This window comes from Camelina sativa, chromosome 10 (assembly GCF_000633955.1).
Source record: "Camelina sativa cultivar DH55 chromosome 10, Cs, whole genome shotgun sequence".
Classification (NCBI taxonomy): domain Eukaryota; kingdom Viridiplantae; phylum Streptophyta; class Magnoliopsida; order Brassicales; family Brassicaceae; genus Camelina; species Camelina sativa.
In genome coordinates this window covers 1529984-1548991 of record NC_025694.1, presented here as the reverse complement: position 1 = coordinate 1548991, position 19008 = coordinate 1529984, and the positions used below count along the sequence as shown (strand labels likewise).

General features: G+C 37.6%; 2 protein-coding genes and 2 long non-coding RNA genes across 15 annotated transcripts; 1 reads left to right on the top strand and 3 right to left on the bottom strand.

Annotated features, from left to right (window-relative positions):
- LOC104716428 lies at positions 1131-5756 on the bottom strand. 12 transcript variants are annotated; one of them, XM_019230835.1, is made up of 19 exons: positions 5195-5336; positions 4906-4966; positions 4737-4781; positions 4528-4602; positions 4375-4441; positions 4149-4220; positions 3941-4070; positions 3770-3847; positions 3494-3640; positions 3324-3409; positions 3176-3242; positions 2324-2433; positions 2145-2245; positions 1964-2050; positions 1799-1880; positions 1625-1657; positions 1484-1538; positions 1333-1417; positions 1131-1237 (listed from the first exon to the last, which is right to left on the bottom strand). In XM_019230835.1, exons 12-19 carry the CDS (start codon positions 2339-2341, stop codon positions 1177-1179), a joined length of 522 nt encoding a protein of 173 aa, XP_019086380.1. In that variant the 5' UTR covers positions 2342-2433; positions 3176-3242; positions 3324-3409; positions 3494-3640; positions 3770-3847; positions 3941-4070; positions 4149-4220; positions 4375-4441; positions 4528-4602; positions 4737-4781; positions 4906-4966; positions 5195-5336; the 3' UTR covers positions 1131-1176. The 12 variants fall into 12 exon arrangements, 2 of the variants coding, with proteins under 2 accessions (XP_019086380.1, XP_019086381.1); XR_002033610.1 differs by lacking the exons at positions 1131-1237; positions 1333-1417; positions 2145-2245; positions 2324-2433 and adding exons at positions 2658-2749; positions 2837-3072; positions 5357-5426; positions 5505-5616; positions 5734-5756 and having other exon boundaries at positions 1472-1538; positions 1625-1880; positions 5195-5270; XR_756041.2 differs by lacking the exons at positions 1131-1237; positions 1333-1417; positions 2145-2245; positions 2324-2433 and adding exons at positions 2674-2749; positions 2837-3072; positions 5357-5426; positions 5505-5616; positions 5734-5756 and having other exon boundaries at positions 1472-1538; positions 1625-1880; positions 5195-5270.
- Positions 5761-8623, bottom strand: LOC104716427. The gene is made up of 7 exons (XR_756040.2): positions 7392-8623; positions 7119-7285; positions 6697-6760; positions 6468-6579; positions 6320-6389; positions 6158-6233; positions 5761-5929 (listed from the first exon to the last, which is right to left on the bottom strand). It is a non-coding gene; the product is annotated as an uncharacterized LOC104716427 (long non-coding RNA).
- LOC104716426 lies at positions 8763-9990 on the bottom strand. The gene is made up of 6 exons (XR_002033614.1): positions 9924-9990; positions 9768-9829; positions 9385-9614; positions 9200-9300; positions 8937-9077; positions 8763-8847 (listed from the first exon to the last, which is right to left on the bottom strand). It is a non-coding gene; the product is annotated as an uncharacterized LOC104716426 (long non-coding RNA).
- Positions 15120-18895, top strand: LOC104716425. Its single transcript, XM_010433800.2, has one exon. The coding sequence runs from the start codon at positions 15814-15816 to the stop codon at positions 18511-18513; it is 2700 nt and encodes an 899-aa protein (XP_010432102.1). The 5' UTR covers positions 15120-15813; the 3' UTR covers positions 18514-18895.

Sequence of the window (19008 nt, the reverse complement as noted above, 5' to 3'; positions counted from 1 at the left end):
AAAAGAGAATATGAAACTATATGTGACAATTAACATGAAATTTCAAGAACAAATTAGTTTTAGAAATTCAAAATATCCAGTTATTAAGTGGCACAAACCCAGAGTGTAACAACCTACCTTGGAAAGTGCCTAACTGATCACAATTTTCCCACAGCCAGAAGCACCAGGAATGGCACAGGTTCAGCCATGAACAGAAGGGGAAAGGGCATCAAGGACACGCTGACAACAGGAAAAGTAAGCAATCAACAACACACATCTTCAATTGACTATTACTGTTGTCAAAAAAAAAAAAAATTGAGTAATTACCTGATCAGTAAGTAGAGGAGGCATATCAGCAGCACGCTTTAATGCAACTGGCCTAGGGGTACACAAGCCAGCTCTGACCTTTTATCAACCAAACAAATTTAACAAGTGAACCAAAAGAAGTAGCGATAAGAAAATACGTTGCAAACCTGAAGCATGGTGAAAGATTAGGGCAGGAGCCCTTGCAACGCCACCAACACAAGATGAAACTACCACCAATTCATCAGAGGATATGGCCTTACTTGCTAGGTAATCAAGTATCAGAGGCTATTCATGAATATCAAGCAGAAAAACAATTAGCCATAAGAAAATCCATTGTGAAAAAAGGGGAACTCAATAATTTAAGATAGAAACTTATACCTGGCCATAAACATGATCGAATGAAATGTCAAAGTAGCCCATAGACTGTGTCCGGGTTAAAGATGACAAGCAAGGACACGGTCTGAACAATACTGTGTTGTAATCAAATTTGCCACAAGCTTGGTTGCAATAGATTCATGTCCTTGAGTCTGCAAAACAAAAATTATAGAATAAAAGAGTCGCATGAAAAGTCTGTTAGCCACCAACATCACATCAGGTGAAACTAGAAAACAGTAATTGTAATTAAACCAAAAACTGTAATAGTTGACCTCTGTGGTTGATTTGGTAGGAGTAACTTGATATATCATGAGGCTTGCTTTTTATTCTGCAATAACAAGAATCGGTTAAAATCAAAGTAGTTGAACTCATATAATTAGTGATTAGTGAAGGATGATTGAAACAATACCTCAAAGGGTTCTTCTTCTTACCTGATTAATGAGTAGTGGAAATCGAATAAGAGAACTCACCTGCAACTGTCTGGCAATGCGCAAATAAGACCACCTCCTCCTGTGATTAATGGTCTGTTGAAGGTAATGAAACTTGTCCATTCTTCAAAACCATCTCGGATCTGCTGCTACACAATATAAAAATGAAAAGAAACATGGTTAACAAATAATTAACCCTAAACTGTAATTGTAAACAAAACTTAAAAAGCAAAAGTTGCATAACCTGTCTGTGATCCCCACCCACGCTTTGGACGAGAGAAGTTGGCAAACAAAGATCCCGTTAAACCCACACCAAGAACCGGAAAGACCTTTAAAACACACGATATGTGAAGATGTAAAAAGCAAACCTCTGCATGTTTAGAGAGCTTAAGAACCTGATTGAAGGCTAACAAGGCCGTCTCCTTGGCCATTGCTTGGCTGGCTCGGAACCTGAGAGAGAAGAAAATCATCAGGGGATAGGCAATGGAGAAGAGAAGAGGATTTGGCATAGTAAAAATAGAGGTCTGAGAACAAACCTTGCCGAGTAATGAGACCATAGATAGATTACTCTGGATAGATAAGGAACCATGGCTTTGCATCATCCCTCTTACGGATTAGGTTTGCATCATCACAATCATATTCATCCTAATCGTTTCAAACTACTAATTCTTGCACTTAAAATCTGAAGAAGTACCAAAGTAAGAAAGAACCTGAGCTAAGGCAGGCAGGAAAAGATACGGAGGCTGTGAGGTATTCTTGTAAATCGAGTCTTCCAAACGTGTCCTCGAAAACCTGCATAACCACGAACAATGAGGTCAACATAGTAAGGCTTTTCTCTAAATCTCCCATCGTTAATTAATAGCAATCATACCAACCTTTGGCGGTCCGAACCAGCAAGGCTGAGCACACTGTGTGACAGAGTTGTCCATGATGTCATCAAGCATGAGAAAATAAGCTTGAAGCTGCAATTGCAAAAGATAAAACGAGCATTGAGATATATAAAAAAACAAAGACAAATAGAGAGTCAGACAAAGAGAGTCTAAAACAGGGAATTACCCATTTAATGCACCACCTGAGACTGAGAGCACACGAAAGAAAAGTCTCGAAGTTATACGAAAACCATCCTTCCCTCCAGAAAGGCCTTGAACCTCCACGATCTAACACAAGCAAAGAAAAACATTAGCCATTAGAAGAACCTTCTTGTTTGGAAGACAAACAAAAAGGTCAAATCATACCTCACCAACAATAGCCATTAGTTAATCAAAAAAACAATAGGTAGTATGTGAAGACTCGAAGTTATACGCAAACCATCCTTCCCTCCAACAAGGCCTTGAACCTCCACGATCTAACACACGCAAATAAAGACTTAGCTGATCTGTGAACAGTATAAATATAAGAAAGGTGAAGAGGAGACTGTCAAAGAGGCAACAGGGAGCAACGACAGATCAAAGGCATCCTTCAAGAAACTGAGACATAACAGGTTNTATATATATATATATATATATATATATATATATATATATATATATATTAAAAAAGACAAATAGAGAGTCTAAAACAGGGAATTACCCATTTAATGCACCACCTGAGACTGAGAGCACACGAAAGAAAAGTCTCGAAGTTACACAAAAACCATCCTTCCCTCCAAAAAGGCCTTAAACCTCCACGATCAAACACAAGCAAAGAAAAACATTAGCCATTAGAAGAACAAACTTGTTTGGAAGACAAACAAAAAGGTCAAATCATACCTCACCAACAATAGCCATTAGTTAATCAAAAAAAACAATAGGTAGTATAAATGTGAAGACTCGAAATTATACGCAAACCATTCTTCCCTCCAACAAGGCCTTGAACCTCCACGATCTAACACAAGCAAATAAAGACTTGGCTGATCTGTGAACAGTATAAATATAAGAAAGGTAAAGAGGAGACTGTCAAAGAGGCAACAGGGAGCAACGACAGATCAAAGGCATCCTTCAAGAAACTGAGACATAACAGAACAAAGGTTAACAACTTATATGATTGTAATAAAGAAGATAATAAAAAGATGACAGACAAGAAGAAAGATTTATCATATCAGAGTGTACCTTTGGGAAAGACCTTCAAGGCAAACCTAGAATTCCAACCAACATAACCACGAACAATGATGTCAGCCTGTAAATGTATGCAATCAAAAAACACACATAAAGGTACCAACTTTATGAAGATAGTTTGACATCATAAAATAAGACATACCTATAGAAATGTGGTGGGTGAAACTAGGAGAACAGGAACAATCAGCACCATTATCAATTCCACTTCGTTTCAGGGCATTTATTGAACTATAAGGCAACAAAAGAAAAACCAATTCACCAAAATTATATGAAAATCATCAGCACCAATCGATAAGTGATGGAATGACTAACCTTGAGAACTGCTGCATACCAGGTCGGTAGAGCTCTGCATCTGAAGCCTATCTGAATTGCTGAGCAAGATTGTTGTCCCTGGTTACATAGATCAGATAACCAATCTATTAGCATCAAACACGAGACAAGCCCCTTAAAGTGCATACCCTGAAATCATGAAAAAAAATAGTTGTATCAAGTCAACACACTTACCGGAGGAATGAGGACTTGATATATTCAAAATATAGGATCTAACCAAGTAAATTATAACTATAAAGAAAGATCAGTTATCAGTACCTCATATGGATCAAGCAATGAGGTTTCTCATAGCAATCCAGTCATACCTCTCATCCCACCAATAACCTTGCTTGCATCCTGAAGACAAAGGACACAAAAATCTGAAGTAAATCCACAATTACAGAACATAGAGAAACACAAACTGGTAAGACAAGTGTTTGAAACTGTAACCTGAGCTATAATGTCAAACAAAGCAGCAGACACAATCTCCTTGTATGGTTCTAGCTTCATACGCAAACCATTCACTTTCATAATGTTTGTTTCTTCTCTTCATACCCTCACACACATTAATCTCGATGGTCTGCATCAAAGAAACAGAGATATGTAATGTCACTTATATAGAAAGAAAAAAAAAATCGATTAAGAGGCAGAAGACTACCTGAAGATGTAGCTCAGAGAAGACAACGATCCATTAGAACCATCACCCACAGAGCAAAGCATCCTCCACAATCTAAAATAACAGATCGAAGAGGTAAAAATCAGATGAACAAGATCAAACACTAGAAATATGTGCAGCATGAAAGATTCAGAGAAAAAAGGGGAGAGAGACGGGCATTGTGCATCAGGTTACGAAAGGATTACTAAAGGGAAAGAGGAACGCAAACCTGAATATTTAAACCACATGTCCAGCCAGCCATGTGCATCAGAGGAGCACAAACTTAAGCATACCACCTATAAAAAGTCATCGAATGATCATCTGAATGTGAATACATTAAGAGAATCTAAAAAACCATAATAAGAAACGCGAGAAATCATACGTAAACCATTCACTTCCACTATGTTTTTTATTCTCTTCAAAACCTCCAATACATTAATCTCGGTGTCTCGATGGTCTGCATCAAAGAAATAGAGATATGTAATTTGACTTGAACATAATAAGATCAAACAAGGATCATCAAACGCTAGAAATATGTGCACGATGAAAGATACAAAGAAAAAAGGGGAAAGGGAAAGAGGAACCCAAAACCTGAAATGATTATACCACATGAGAGGAGCTCAGAATTTAGCATACCTATTTTTTTTTTTTTAAAAAAGACATTGAATGATCATATGAATGTGGAAACCGAACAAATCATACCTCACAATAGCAAATCTCAGAAAGTCATTAGAAGATGTAGCAATTAGAAGAAACGTACCAAGACGAGGAGATAAGATTCAACAAGAGCAATCCCACAGTGCATGGACCACCACCACGATCTGCATCAAAGAGAGAAGATATTTTTGTTAGCTTATATAATACAACAACAAAAAATAGGAATTTAAGAACTGTGGGAATTAAAAAAATCCAAAGATAAAACCTACCAAACAAAAAGAGAAGACGCACGCTAGACAACGACACAATCAAACGAGCAAACCACCGATCAAAAAAAGAAAACACCGAACCAAAATACAGAAGCAAATAGAGATGAGTTTAGAGCAAGGAACCTGTGAGAAGGCTTGAAGACAATAGCATGGATTAGAGAATACGTGATGATTGGATCATGGGTTGCTTCCAAAAGACCTGCAAACAAGAAGACAGAAACATAAGGAACAAAACAAAACAAGAAAACAAGTAAAAAGACGGGGTGTTAAGAGGAAGAACAAAACCCTAGAAGACGTTAGCAAAGAAGAAGAAGCGTGTCCATCAAAGCCATCACTAAGAGAAGCATCCAAAAACCTGAAACAACATAACAACAAGTTAATATAGTATGAGTTTAGAAACCAAACCCTAGAAAAGAAAGAAACAAGTGAAAACCCAATGATCGGTTAAGAAGAAGTGTTAGGAGTGAGAACGAAACCCCTGAAGACGTTAGAACAGAGGAGACGAAGCGCTTCCATCAAAGCCATCATTGATCGATAACAAAAACCTGAAACAACATAACAAACAATATATAAAGCAACCGAAGCGATTCATAAACCAAACCCTAGAAAGAAAAAAACAAAAAGCATTCCAATGATCGGGTCAGAAAAGAAAAACCAGAGACCGAGATTTAGAGGAATGTGATGTGNTTAAAAAAGACATTGAATGATCATATGAATGTGGAAACCGAACAAATCATACCTCACAATAGCAAATCTCAGAAAGTCATTAGAAGATGTAGCAATTAGAAGAAACGTACCAAGACGAGGAGATAAGATTCAACAAGAGCAATCCCACAGTGCATGGACCACCACCACGATCTGCATCAAAGAGAGAAGATATTTTTGTTAGCTTATATAATACAACAACAAAAAATAGGAATTTAAGAACTGTGGGAATTAAAAAAATCCAAAGATAAAACCTACCAAACAAAAAGAGAAGACGCACGCTAGACAACGACACAATCAAACGAGCAAACCACCGATCAAAAAAAGAAAACACCGAACCAAAATACAGAAGCAAATAGAGATGAGTTTAGAGCAAGGAACCTGTGAGAAGGCTTGAAGACAATAGCATGGATTAGAGAATACGTGATGATTGGATCATGGGTTGCTTCCAAAAGACCTGCAAACAAGAAGACAGAAACATAAGGAACAAAACAAAACAAGAAAACAAGTAAAAAGACGGGGTGTTAAGAGGAAGAACAAAACCCTAGAAGACGTTAGCAAAGAAGAAGAAGCGTGTCCATCAAAGCCATCACTAAGAGAAGCATCCAAAAACCTGAAACAACATAACAACAAGTTAATATAGTATGAGTTTAGAAACCAAACCCTAGAAAAGAAAGAAACAAGTGAAAACCCAATGATCGGTTAAGAAGAAGTGTTAGGAGTGAGAACGAAACCCCTGAAGACGTTAGAACAGAGGAGACGAAGCGCTTCCATCAAAGCCATCATTGATCGATAACAAAAACCTGAAACAACATAACAAACAATATATAAAGCAACCGAAGCGATTCATAAACCAAACCCTAGAAAGAAAAAAACAAAAAGCATTCCAATGATCGGGTCAGAAAAGAAAAACCAGAGACCGAGATTTAGAGGAATGTGATGTGATTAGAACACCACCAGCACCGTAACGCTCTCGGAGAGACTCTACAGAGAAAAATAAAAATAAGGAAAGATCCATGCGATGTGATATAAAGAGAGAGAGAGTGACTATTTTATAGATGAAAACTATTGTTGTCGGTTTAGCTATTTCCTTTTCTTATTTTTATTTTCCTATTTTCTTTTTTTTTTTCCTATTTCGTTTTTTTATAGCTATGCTATTCCTTCTTGGATCATCTAATAAGGCTCGAAAAATATAAAAAGCCCATGATTTAAAGAAACTACACTTAAACATTATTTTGCCCCATGAGGCCCAAATCAAATTGAGGGTGTCGATTTCACAATTGAAAAAGAATAAGGGCTCTTTCTGCATTGGATTTGTTTAAAGGGGTTAAATGTTATTAACCTGATTTCGAAGGTCGACTGTTCCAAAACCCCCCAAAAAGCCAGTGCCAGCTTCTCAACTACGGTGAGAGAGTGGTGTTCCTCAATAATCTGTTGCATCACTCACTCTCTCTAAAGCTGCCTCCTGCTTCTCAGCATACTCTCCCCCAAAACTCAAACTTTATAAATCTATTGGCATAATCATAAAATCAAAATACAAACTCATACATTACCTGTTTTATTCCATCAAAGATACAAAACTATATATCATAGAATTAGACCAAGAAGGAGTTACCTCTAATTTATTTATCAAATACCACCAAAGCAGCTGCCTCAGATGATATCAGTCTCCTCTCTTCCGTTTTGATTTCAGACAAAAGGGGCTCTATAAAACGACGACGTCTCATCAACTAATGCCAATGGACCCTACATAATAATGTTGTGGGCCAACTAACACCAAAAGCCCAATTCCCAGAATTGTTTTAGACGACGTCGTTTGAGGCTAACACCGATCATCTTCGTCAACTCATCATTAATCACTAATCAATCAGAGAAAGCCCGACCGCATTGACCAACAACATCTGTTCAGTTTTGATTTCAGACAAGGGGGAGCTGGGGGGAGGAAGGAGACGATGCTTTAAAATCACTGCATTCGGAGGACGAACCAAGATCATCCGGGCAACAAAGAAAATACGGAACAGTGAAGAATCAGAAGATGAAGAAAGGAAGAAGAAGACGTTGTCAGTGTCGGAGAAGAGAGGAGTCAAAAGGAGGAGAACAAACCATATGGGTTTGTGTTTTTTTTGTGAGTCAACTTGAGAGCCATCGGTTTTGATAAGGTCCATATGAATAAGTAGTGTTTTGTGTTTGTTTCGTTAAGGTCCAACAAGAGGTTGTGATAACTAAAGTAAACTAATAAGTCCTTTAGTTAGAGTTGTTGAATATGTGTGTGTAGCAAGCAGTGTAGGGTGGCTACTAGCAAGTGGTTGATGTAAGTAAGTCTTAGGGTGTAGAGTAGAGTTAATCTATGGTCTTCTAGAGGAAGCAAGTGGAGAATTATTAACACACTATTTGTATGCGTGTGTGTGCATTTTATTTATAAGAAAGCAAACAAGGGATCCGAAAAGAACAATCTAGTCTTTTTGTATTATTCTCGCTAAAGTTACGAAACTGTTTTGTTGTTTACCAAAGAACACAAAATAAAGAGAAGAGTGAACTAACGGACCTCTAAGTATGACTAGAGAGGTTAGAGAATGGGAAAACCCAAAAAAAAAATGCAGCACGTCAGCACTGTAAAATATCTGTATACGGTGATGGAGTCATCCAGTTCAGTTCGTTAGACAAGCGCAGCTGGTACTTGACTTTAATAGTGATCTGAATGTATGTAGTTTTGTTTTCGTTTGTGATACTCAGTTGTATCTTTTGCTCTGTTTCACTTTTCTTGCTATATAGTTAGTGTACACGAACACGAGTGAGTTCTCTATACTGCCGTGTGTTGTTTCTTCCCGGACGTGTGCGTGTGTAATATTTTCGTTCAATTTCTTCATTTTATTTTTGTTGGACTAAAATAGTGACTGCCTTTTTTATCCTATACTCTTCGAAAAATTAATGTATCTTATTAAGAACCATTTAATTTCGTTTGATTTATAATTTCAGAAGAATTTTGATATTCAATTCTAAGAAGCAGACTTTACTTTTTAATTTCTTTGATGGCGCCGTGCACTGCAGGCAAAGCTGGAGCAGCCAAACAGCTGCAGTAAATAACAGAAAGCATTGGTTTCGTTTTAGTTTTATATAAGAAGGCATGAAATCAAGTAGTATTATTAAGAATGTCACCTACCTTTTTTTGATGATTGCCTTTGGCTTGAGATAACTGTGTGACTAGTTTTCTTGCCATAGCTGTATCAGACGACTTTTAATCAACCTCAAATGGAACAAAAAATGATTCTTTAGTACTCATATCTTAACTCATCACTCAGACCTGCAATCAAAACCATCAATGGTATCAAAAAAAAAAAAAATCAGTCAAAAGATTCTGAGTGTTAGAAGACAAGATAATTCTTTACCTATAATGAAATAATCTAACACGGACTTTTTACTTACAAATGATGAAGCAGAGGATATAGAAGAACACGAACTTGTTGGGATACCTCTCGCTCTCTGACTTGTTTGCTCTCTTGTCGCCATTATAATGGCTCAACGTTCTGAGAATTAGAAGAGAAGAAATTTCCGATCACACACCACAACTCGGTAGATTTAAAGCGAATCATAGATTTAGAAGCATGTACCTCTCTTCTATGACTTGTGTGAATCATATTGGTAGAGCTAGCTAGCAGCTTTTCTCTTATAGAACCTCTACAAGGAAAAAAGAAGACACCAATTAGTTAGCCTCACTAGGAAGATCAGCAACTCTTACTTTGAACCTGAAACAACTTTCAATAACATGGCAAAATTATGTAGAGAAACTCCCCAGTGGCACAGTCCACCATCACAAAGCATACGAGAGTATGATTAAACACTACAAAAATAGATGTAACCATGAGAAACCAATACAATAACATGGCAAAAACTCAACAGTCTGCATCAAAGTATATTTTTCACTAATATACAAAGACACAAAATAATCGGTTAAGATAGCTGAAATTTACCAAAGGGAAAGAGGAGGAAGTACCTGAAATAAACCACATGTCCAGCCTTGTGCATCAGAGGAGCCCATACTTAGTAGCAGAGACCCTAATAGACATTAGAAAAGAAGAAGCAAATCAGCGATATCGACCATAGCATCATCCATCATCATAGAATAGAATCTACAACAACACAAGGATACCGTAGAAGAATGTCACACACCACCGCACCTTACCTGATTCTAGACGAGAAGATAAAGTTCAATTCAACAGAGCAATACTAGTGCCTGTACNCCGTTGACTTAGACACGACGACCTCACTCATGCGATTCGTACTATCTAGTACTTTGGTATTAAAAAAAAAAAAAAAAAAAAAAAAAAAAAAAAAAAAGTAAAAATTCAGAAGCGAGAACAAATCAGTGAGAGAGATCATCATCATCAACCAGAATCTACAAACAACAACACAAGGACAAAGTAAGTAAAATCAAACCGTAGGAAGAGCGGAGGAGGTGTGACAATTCAGAAGCGGGAGGAGCCTCCATGATTCACTTCCAACACACCACCTGCAAGACGAACAATAAACTTAATTACTTAGTGGGAACCAAAACCAAAATATATAATTATGGATTATAAATTCAGACCTCTTGTAGGTGATTATCAAGATGATTGAAACAATACCTCAAGGGGGTTCTTCGGCCGTTGGAACTTGTAGGGGGATCCGCCGCGTTACACATCTGCAACAAACATGAAACAATCGAAGAAGAACATATCAGATACAAAGCCAATACTATAAAAAGCTACTTTACTTATATATACCAAACAGAGTCAGGCGGAGACTTATTACTATGACTCGTCTTTGCTTCATATCTCCGGCTTACTTCTCTGGCCAAGACAAGACGTAAACTATGTAACTCAGATGACCGGGAAACAACAACAAAAAACCTTGTAGTGTGGTGTTCTTCTAAATTCAGATACAATACAAGCCTAAGACTATAGTGGAGTGTGAGAGAGAAACAGAGGATACTTGACGTTAGAGAAACAGAGGAGACTACGAGAGAGAGAGGAAATCGAACCCGAAGAAGAAGGGGGACTAACCAGAGAAGTACGGCGGAGAAGCCACCATGTTCGAGAATTACGAGCCGAAGAGATTTTAGGGTTTTGAATGGCGAAACGAGTTGCTTCCTTCCCGACGATCAAATCTTAGAATCTTGCGGATTTTAGGGTTTCACCAAGCAAGGCTCTGAGTGAGAGAGATTGGCTTACTTCATCGTCTCGATCATCGTTTGCTCTCATTATCATATTCGAAGAAGGAGAAGAAGAGAGATGTAATTTTTTTTTTTTTTTGTATTTTGTTTCGTTTTGTTTGTGAGAAGACAAGTGAGAGTCTCTCTTTATACGAAAACAAAAATAGGAAAAGGAAATTTTCCCGTTTCTAATATTTTTGTTTGACCAAATTTCCTTTTGCATTTATAATGAAAAAAAAAAACTATCTTATAGTTTTTCCTATTTTAATTTTATTTTCTGACTAGATTTTCTTTTTTTTATATTTGTTTTTGTTATCGAAGAAGACATCAAAAATTCCTTTTTACCAAAATTTATCTGTTCTTTAGGCTGACACGTTTTATATCTTCCTCGTCGATTAACTTTATTGGACTCAGATTGGCCTTTGTTGTTGGCCTTATATTTTGTTTGTTTCCTTAATAAAACTGATGACAGTCCAGTGTGTAAGATTATTTTAAACCAGAGCAAAGCCCAAACAGTTACTTGGGTTTATTTATCTTTTTAATATCCCAAAGGCCTATCTTAGCCTAATCCAGAAAGAAACTATTTTAGCCTAATCCAAAAAGAAACTTGTTTTTACAAATTTTGTGTTACTAATCATTAACCCCCCATCAATCTTCAGGTACAAGTACGACAAAGTAATTAATGCTTCAAAGATTCCTCTTTTACACTTTCTGGAATCACAAATGCTTCGTTTGCAAACTAAATTTTGCATTCGGATTATTCTAAAGCAGTCAGTGTGATCATTGTCTAACTAAAACTACACCATTTAAATTTGAAATTTTCGGAACTACAACTTTATTACTAGTACCGTAGTACGGTACCACCGTTCCCACATTGATGTAACTCTCGAGTTCTCAAATTTTGAGATTTTTCTCTATTTTAAAATTTTAAAGTAAATTATTCGTTCGGAGTTAAGAGTACCTTTGAATTAATACAACATAATATAAAATATCTAATTTATCATTCAAATAAACACAAAAATGGAGAATGAAAGCATTACACATATTTTGTCTCATGGATAAGTACAAATATTTTGAAACCAAGCAAACAACTAAACTAAGCTAAAACAGTAACAAAATAAAAGGAAAAATATATTATTCGAGTTTTTAATCTTTTATAAGAAATAGGAAAAGACAGAGGGCATTTTATTTCATCAATAACACATTGTGTTCCATGCATAATAAACAATAGTAGTACACTAGTACTANTTTTTTTTTTTTTTTTTTTTTTTTTTTTTTTTTTTTTTTTTTTTTTTTTTTTCTGGTTGACTCTGTCGATGAACCATGTTATAACACTATATTAGCAAGGACCTTAATTCCGTGTTAGAACTAAATTAACAAAGACCTTTTATCGTATTGGATAAATATTTCAGTTGCTGCACTCAAGGAAAAAAAAAAAGCAAATTAATCAATTTAGTACATCAACTCTTCTTCTATGCAGAACTTCTCAACCATAGTGGTTGGTTAATAATTGCGGGATAAATAAACTCTCTCAGGCACGATTCCAAAGAACTCCTTTTAACCAAGTTTTCCGACGCTGGCGGAGCTGTTGCTCGCCGGCGTCGAGATCTACCTGCCTCACTATCTACTCGTCTTCGATATGTTTCGTTTAGTATTCGCTTTTGTTTTTCTTTTCCCCATTTTTTCTCTTTATTTAACCCCTTTAGAACCCTTTTGCCCTTCACCTCTGAACAAAAACCCAATCCCTATATGCTCCCGCTGGTCTCCCTTTCACCGGAGAGGGTTCTTTCTCGGCAAAACTCTCTGCAAATTTCGGGTAGCTACTACAACTCCCCTCCAACTTGGCAATTTAATGTGGAACTAGGGTTTTCCCCAGCGGACCTAGCTTCCAAAATTGATTCAATTCACGGCTAATGTCTGCTTCCGCTGATCCTTCATGCACCAAAGAGGATTCTTGCTCCGCTAATCCCTCTGCCAAGATCGGACAGACATCTTCTTCAGTCCTCAATTAGGCAAACGGTTGTGACTTTAGGGTTTTCCCCAGTGGACCTAGTCTCCAACCCCGAATCAAGCCATGACCACCGGCTAGTCTTGCCGATCTATCACTCAACGGAGTTGCTCACTGCTCTGTAACGCTCTCAGTTTTTTCCGGTCAGCCGCCATAACCTTTCTCCTCTTTGGTTTTCGATAGTGAAACTAGGGTTTATTCGAGTGGGCTTTGATCTTTCTACTGGCCCATTAAGCATATCAATTGTAAAGCCCACAGTTCTTGAGCCCAGCCACTCCAGGGTACTATTGAGGAACGGCATCTTGAACTCGTGTTCTTTGAACGGTGGATACCGATACTCCTTCAATCCCCTGCTTCTAGGCCCCGTGACCAATGCACCTCGTCATGTCCAATATTGTAACATCGGGGAAAACTTCCACGCAATGGCTGATCTATCTCCAAACCCATGTAAGGCCATACATGATCCTTTGTTCCATGTGTTGAAGCCATGTTTTAGCCAATGGTGTGATCAAGATTACTTATTCTATGGATTCCATTTGAGAAGTAATGCATCATTGTTGCTATGGCTTTACATTAATTCCCTGCGAATCATGGTCTTAGTATCCCCTTTGGCATTGTCTTTTGAACCCTCTTGCGGGAAGTTTTTTAGCATATGGATCCTGAATCCAAATGACCTTTCTGAGTACGGCTCTGTTATGATCAAAACCAACTTCCATCCTGCGATATCTATAGCAACTATCTTCAAGCCTCTGAGCACCTTCAACCTTGCTAAACCTATTGTCAAGCTGCTGGTCCGTGTTCTCCAACCGGATTTAATTTCAGCTGTGACTCCTTTTAAAACGCCAACTCGTCCTATGACTGTGGCTATTGTCTCATCCATTGATTTAATCATGGAAGAGCTTGTCGGCAATCTTGACCTCACATGTACCAAGTTTCTTCAAGGATTTGGCTCAAAGCTCTCAAGAACCTCTTGTCGATTAATCCTACCCTTATCTACTTTTCTTGTTGTTGTATTGGCATTAGGGAATGCCTTCTTTTCTTGTACTTTAAGTTATGTTTGTATGAATTTTATCTCAGTTGAGTAATGAAANAAAAAAAAAAAAAAAAAAAAGTTGTGGTTGGTCAATAAGTCTAATGGTGTGTACCAACTACCAAACCTGTTTTTATTGTTTTAAATTTCACAACATATTCTTTATATTTATAGTAAGAAGGTTGTTTTACCTCTTACCGCTCTGCTGCAAAATTGTTACTTTTTTATTTATTGATTTATTATACTAGATGGTTAAAAACTTCTATATATATATATATATATATATTATGATGGTATAGGAACATGATATATTAATTGGCCATTACCATCTTAGTTAAAGATGTAAGCCTTAATTAGTAAGAGATCCAGTGTATCTTTATTAGAATTGCTAGCAAAAGAAGGCAAAAGCATATGATATATAATATTTGACAAGAAATAATGTTAATTGTCTTTTTGAAAAATGGTATGGAGTCAAAGTAGGCAAAAACATCCCCACACCCCAACCTTACATTTATCATAGGCGGATACATATTTCGTCTGTTTCAACCAACATCTTACACAATGCAATTTCATATAGTACATGTTGTACAAAAGCATATTAGTAGTTGTTTGTCAAAAAAAAAAAAGTATATTAGTAGTAAAAAGTTGTGAATTAGTATTATTATCTTCTCGCAAGGAGCTAGCTAAGCTTAAGAATTAGAATTTGTTTCCTTAATAAAACCGCATATTGCAAGAGTTGACTAGTTTAATAATGCGTTCCTTTCGGGGGACGATAAAAAGAAGACAAAAATTGTGTTTTCCTGAGTCATATTTTTTTTGTCTTGTTTTCAGAAACAAAATAGGATTATAAAATACTATTACCAAATGTCAAATACAGCATATGCTAGCTATGTTGATAAATGATATTCCCTCTAAATAGTTCTTTTTAATGTTATTTGACTTATTTCTGCTAGGTCTTTTTTTTTTCTTTTTCTTTCTGTGTTATTTGACTTGGAAAAAAACCTTAAATCAAATTCATTTATTAAGAATTATATGATTAGAGGAATTGAATAACACTAGACACATTACCACCACCATACATTATTGTATTAAGAAACTCCATGAACCACCCACTTTTGTTTCTGGGTATTGTGAAAGTCAATGCCTTTTTCTTCAACAGTGTGTAAAGAAGATAGAGAGAGAAGAGAGAGGCCATTGCAGTAGTAAATGAAATGAGAGATTAGTGGTGAAAGGGGTCACCTTTGCTTTTGTTTTCAAAGACAGTTCCTTTAAGTTCAATTACTGTTGAAAAGATTGATTTCTCCACAAATTCTTCCTTTAAAAAAAAAATTGATTGCTCAGAAGAAGAAGAAGAGTGGGTTTCTGAATTTCTATACAAAAATTTTGGGATCTGTTTTTTTCTTTTTTTTTTTTCTTTTGCTTTTATAACCCAATCATCCTTTCTCTCCTCCTGAGAGAGACTAGACTGGTCCTAGGGTTTGAGCTGCTTTTGACTCTTCTCTTCTCTCTTTCTTGGATTCCTCCTTATGTGTTGTTTTCTTCTTTCTCGTACTTTTGTTCGTTCAACTTGTGTTCCCTTTTCACTTTCTTCTTCTTCCTTCCTTCCGTCAATTTCGTTTCCTCACTCTTTGAAATGCCTAAACCGCTCTAATTTCTAAAAAGTTTCCATTTTTGAGGTCTCTCTTCTTTGATCTGTTTCAAAGTTCTTATCTTTTTTTTTTGTTTGCTCCTCCTAATTCCGTTACTTCTAGGGTTTTATAATGAGCTACAAGACAAACCCTTTTTGCTGAAATCTCCTCTTTTTGAAAACTATGCATTTCTCTCTGTGGAAGCAAATTCATCACTGTGCGTCTCTCATCTTAGACAAGAGTAAGAAGAGCAGAAGAAGAAGAAGAGATGGTTCTGATTCCTCAGTCAATGTCAAGAAAAAAGCTGCAATGCTTCGGAAATTATATGAGGATAAGCTCAGGGAAGCTTTGGAGGAAGCTTCTGAGAACGGCTCACTCTTCAAATCCCAAGACATTGACCAAGATAACGGAGATGGAAGCTTGGGTCGTTCCAGATCCTTAGCTAGGCTCCACGCCCAGCGTGAGTTCCTACGCGCCACTGCTTTAGCAGCTGAACGGATTATAGAATCTGAAGACTCGCTTCCTGAGCTCCGTGAAGCTTTGACCAAGTTCCTTCAAATGTACCCGAAGTATCAAGCTTCTGAGAAGATTGATCAGTTAAGATCTGATGAGTACAGTCACTTATCATCATCATCATCATCGGGTTCTAAGGTATGTCTTGATTACTGTGGATTTGGTCTCTTCTCTTATGTTCAGACTCTCCACTATTGGGATACTTGTACCTTTAGTCTCTCTGAGATTACTGCGAATTTGAGTAACCACGCGCTCTACGGTGGAGCTGAGAGTGGAACTGTGGAACATGATATCAAAACTAGGATCATGGACTATTTGAACATCCCTGAGAATGAGTATGGTCTTGTTTTCACAGTAAGCAGAGGCTCTGCTTTCAGATTGTTAGCTGAATCTTATCCTTTCCAGTCCAATAAGCGGCTTTTGACAATGTTCGATCACGAGAGCCAGTCTGTGAATTGGATGGCGCAGACCGCTAGAGAGAAAGGCGCAAAGGCTTACAACGCTTGGTTCAAATGGCCTACTTTGAAGCTTTGTTCGACTGATTTAAAGAAACGTTTGTCTTATAAGAAGAGGAAGAAGAAGGATTCTGCGGTTGGGTTGTTTGTGTTTCCTGCTCAGTCTCGTGTTACGGGTGCTAAGTATTCTTACCAGTGGATGGCTTTAGCTCAGCAGAACCATTGGCATGTGTTGCTTGATGCTGGTTCTTTAGGTCCCAAAGATATGGATTCGCTTGGTTTGTCATTGTTCCGGCCTGAGTTTATCATTACCTCGTTTTACCGGGTGTTTGGGCATGATCCGACAGGATTTGGTTGCCTGTTGATTAAAAAATCAGTTATGGGGAGCCTTCAGAGTCAATCTGGTAAAACAGGGTCAGGAATAGTGAAGATCACGCCTCAGTATCCGTTATATCTCAGCGATTCAGTAGATGGTCTTGACGGATTGGTTGGTTTTGAAGATCATGATGAAGATATAATCAAAGAAGCTCATCGTCCTGCAACTCAAATGCCGGCTTTCTCTGGTGCATACACTTCAGCACAAGTGAGGGATGTGTTTGAAACAGAGCTCCTTGAAGATAACATCTCCTCTGATAGAGATGGAACTACTAGCACCACAATTTTTGAAGAAACCGAAAGTGTTTCAGTTGGAGAACTGATGAAAAGCCCTGTTTTTAGTGAAGATGAGTCATCAGACAATTCGTTTTGGATTGATTTGGGTCAAAGTCCTCTTGGATCTGATCAGCATAACAAAATTGCTTCTCCATTGCCACCAATATGGTTTACCAACAAGAGAAACCACAAACAACGACACTCACCTAAACTAATACCGAAGAGTTACAGCAGTCCAATGTATGATGGTAATGACGTCCTTTCCTTTGATGCTGCTGTTATGTCAGTCACAGAGCCCGGGACAAACTCGACTCCTTCACGGAATAGGAGAAGCTCTAGTAGTAATCTCCATGTTCAAGAGATACAAGAAGAAAAGTACGGCCATAGCTTGGCTAATGGCTCAAAATCTTCCAACATTTCATCAGAAATCAAAGATAGTGCTATTAGACGAGAAACAGAAGGAGAATTCAGGTTACTGGGAGGAAGAGATGGTGGTAGAAGCAGGCTACTGGGTGTGGAAGATGAACATCCGAGCAAAGGAAGACGGGTTTCGTTTAACATGGAACGTGTTAGTCATAGCATAGTAGAGCCCGGTGAAGCTTCTCTAGCTAGTGTCTATGACGAAGAATACCACCATAACACGAGTGATGTTGACAATGAAGACGATGAGGGTGCGGATGATGAATGGGATAGGAGAGAAACTGAAACCGAGATTGTTTGCAGGCATATCGATCATGTGAATATGTTAGGTCTTAACAGAACCACAACGAGACTCAGGTTTCTGATAAACTGGCTTGTGATATCTTTACTGCAACTACAAGTGCCTGAATCAGGAGGCAGAAACATGAATCTTGTGCAGATATATGGGCCAAAGATCAAATACGAAAGAGGAGCAGCGGTTGCATTCAATGTGAGAGATAAAAGCAAAGGTTTTGTTAGTCCCGAGACTGTTCAGAGACTCGGTGAAAGAGAAGGTATATCTCTTGGCATTGGTATATTGAGTCACATACGCATAGTGGATGATAAACCGAGGAACTATAGAGCTCGGACTAAAGAAGATAGTGCTTTGCACTTGCAGAATGAAGCCGGGAAAAACGGGTTTATAAGATTTGAGGTTGTTACAGCTTCTCTTAGCTTCTTGACAAACTTTGAAGATGTTTACAAGTTGTGGGCTTTTGTGGCCAAGTTCCTAAACCCTGGTTTCAGCAGAGAAGGTTCGCTTCCTACTGTTGAAGAAGAAGAAGCAGAGGATTCAGAGACGTGAGTTTGTAGTAGAAAAGCACAAAGCCACAACTTTTAGAGGGTGACTCGGAGAGGCTGACATAACCAATGATTGTATCATCAAGGAGTCGATGTGGTTCACACGCCTGAACCATTACACGGTTTGATCGCTCCCCTGGAGATCGAATGAGGGTACAGAACTGTGAATTTGAGAGATTTTTGGTATGGCTTGTAACCTGAATGAAGGCAGCACTTATCGACCCAAAGATTCCCACCTTTTGGTAAATTTGGCTTTCTGTTTCTGTTTTTTTTTGTGATGTTGTGAGAGAACATACAGTTTCTGAAAATTTTCAGAAACTTGTAGAATTTATTGTAAGTTGCTACAAAACTGATTTAGATCAAATATATACACTTAGATTCTTCTATATTGTCCTTGTAGCAAGAAATAATCTCAGAGTCTTTATGTTATTGGCCTTCACGTTGATTGCTTATGTCACCTGTTCCTCCAGTTCTTTAACTATTCTTTTCTTTAGTCTAT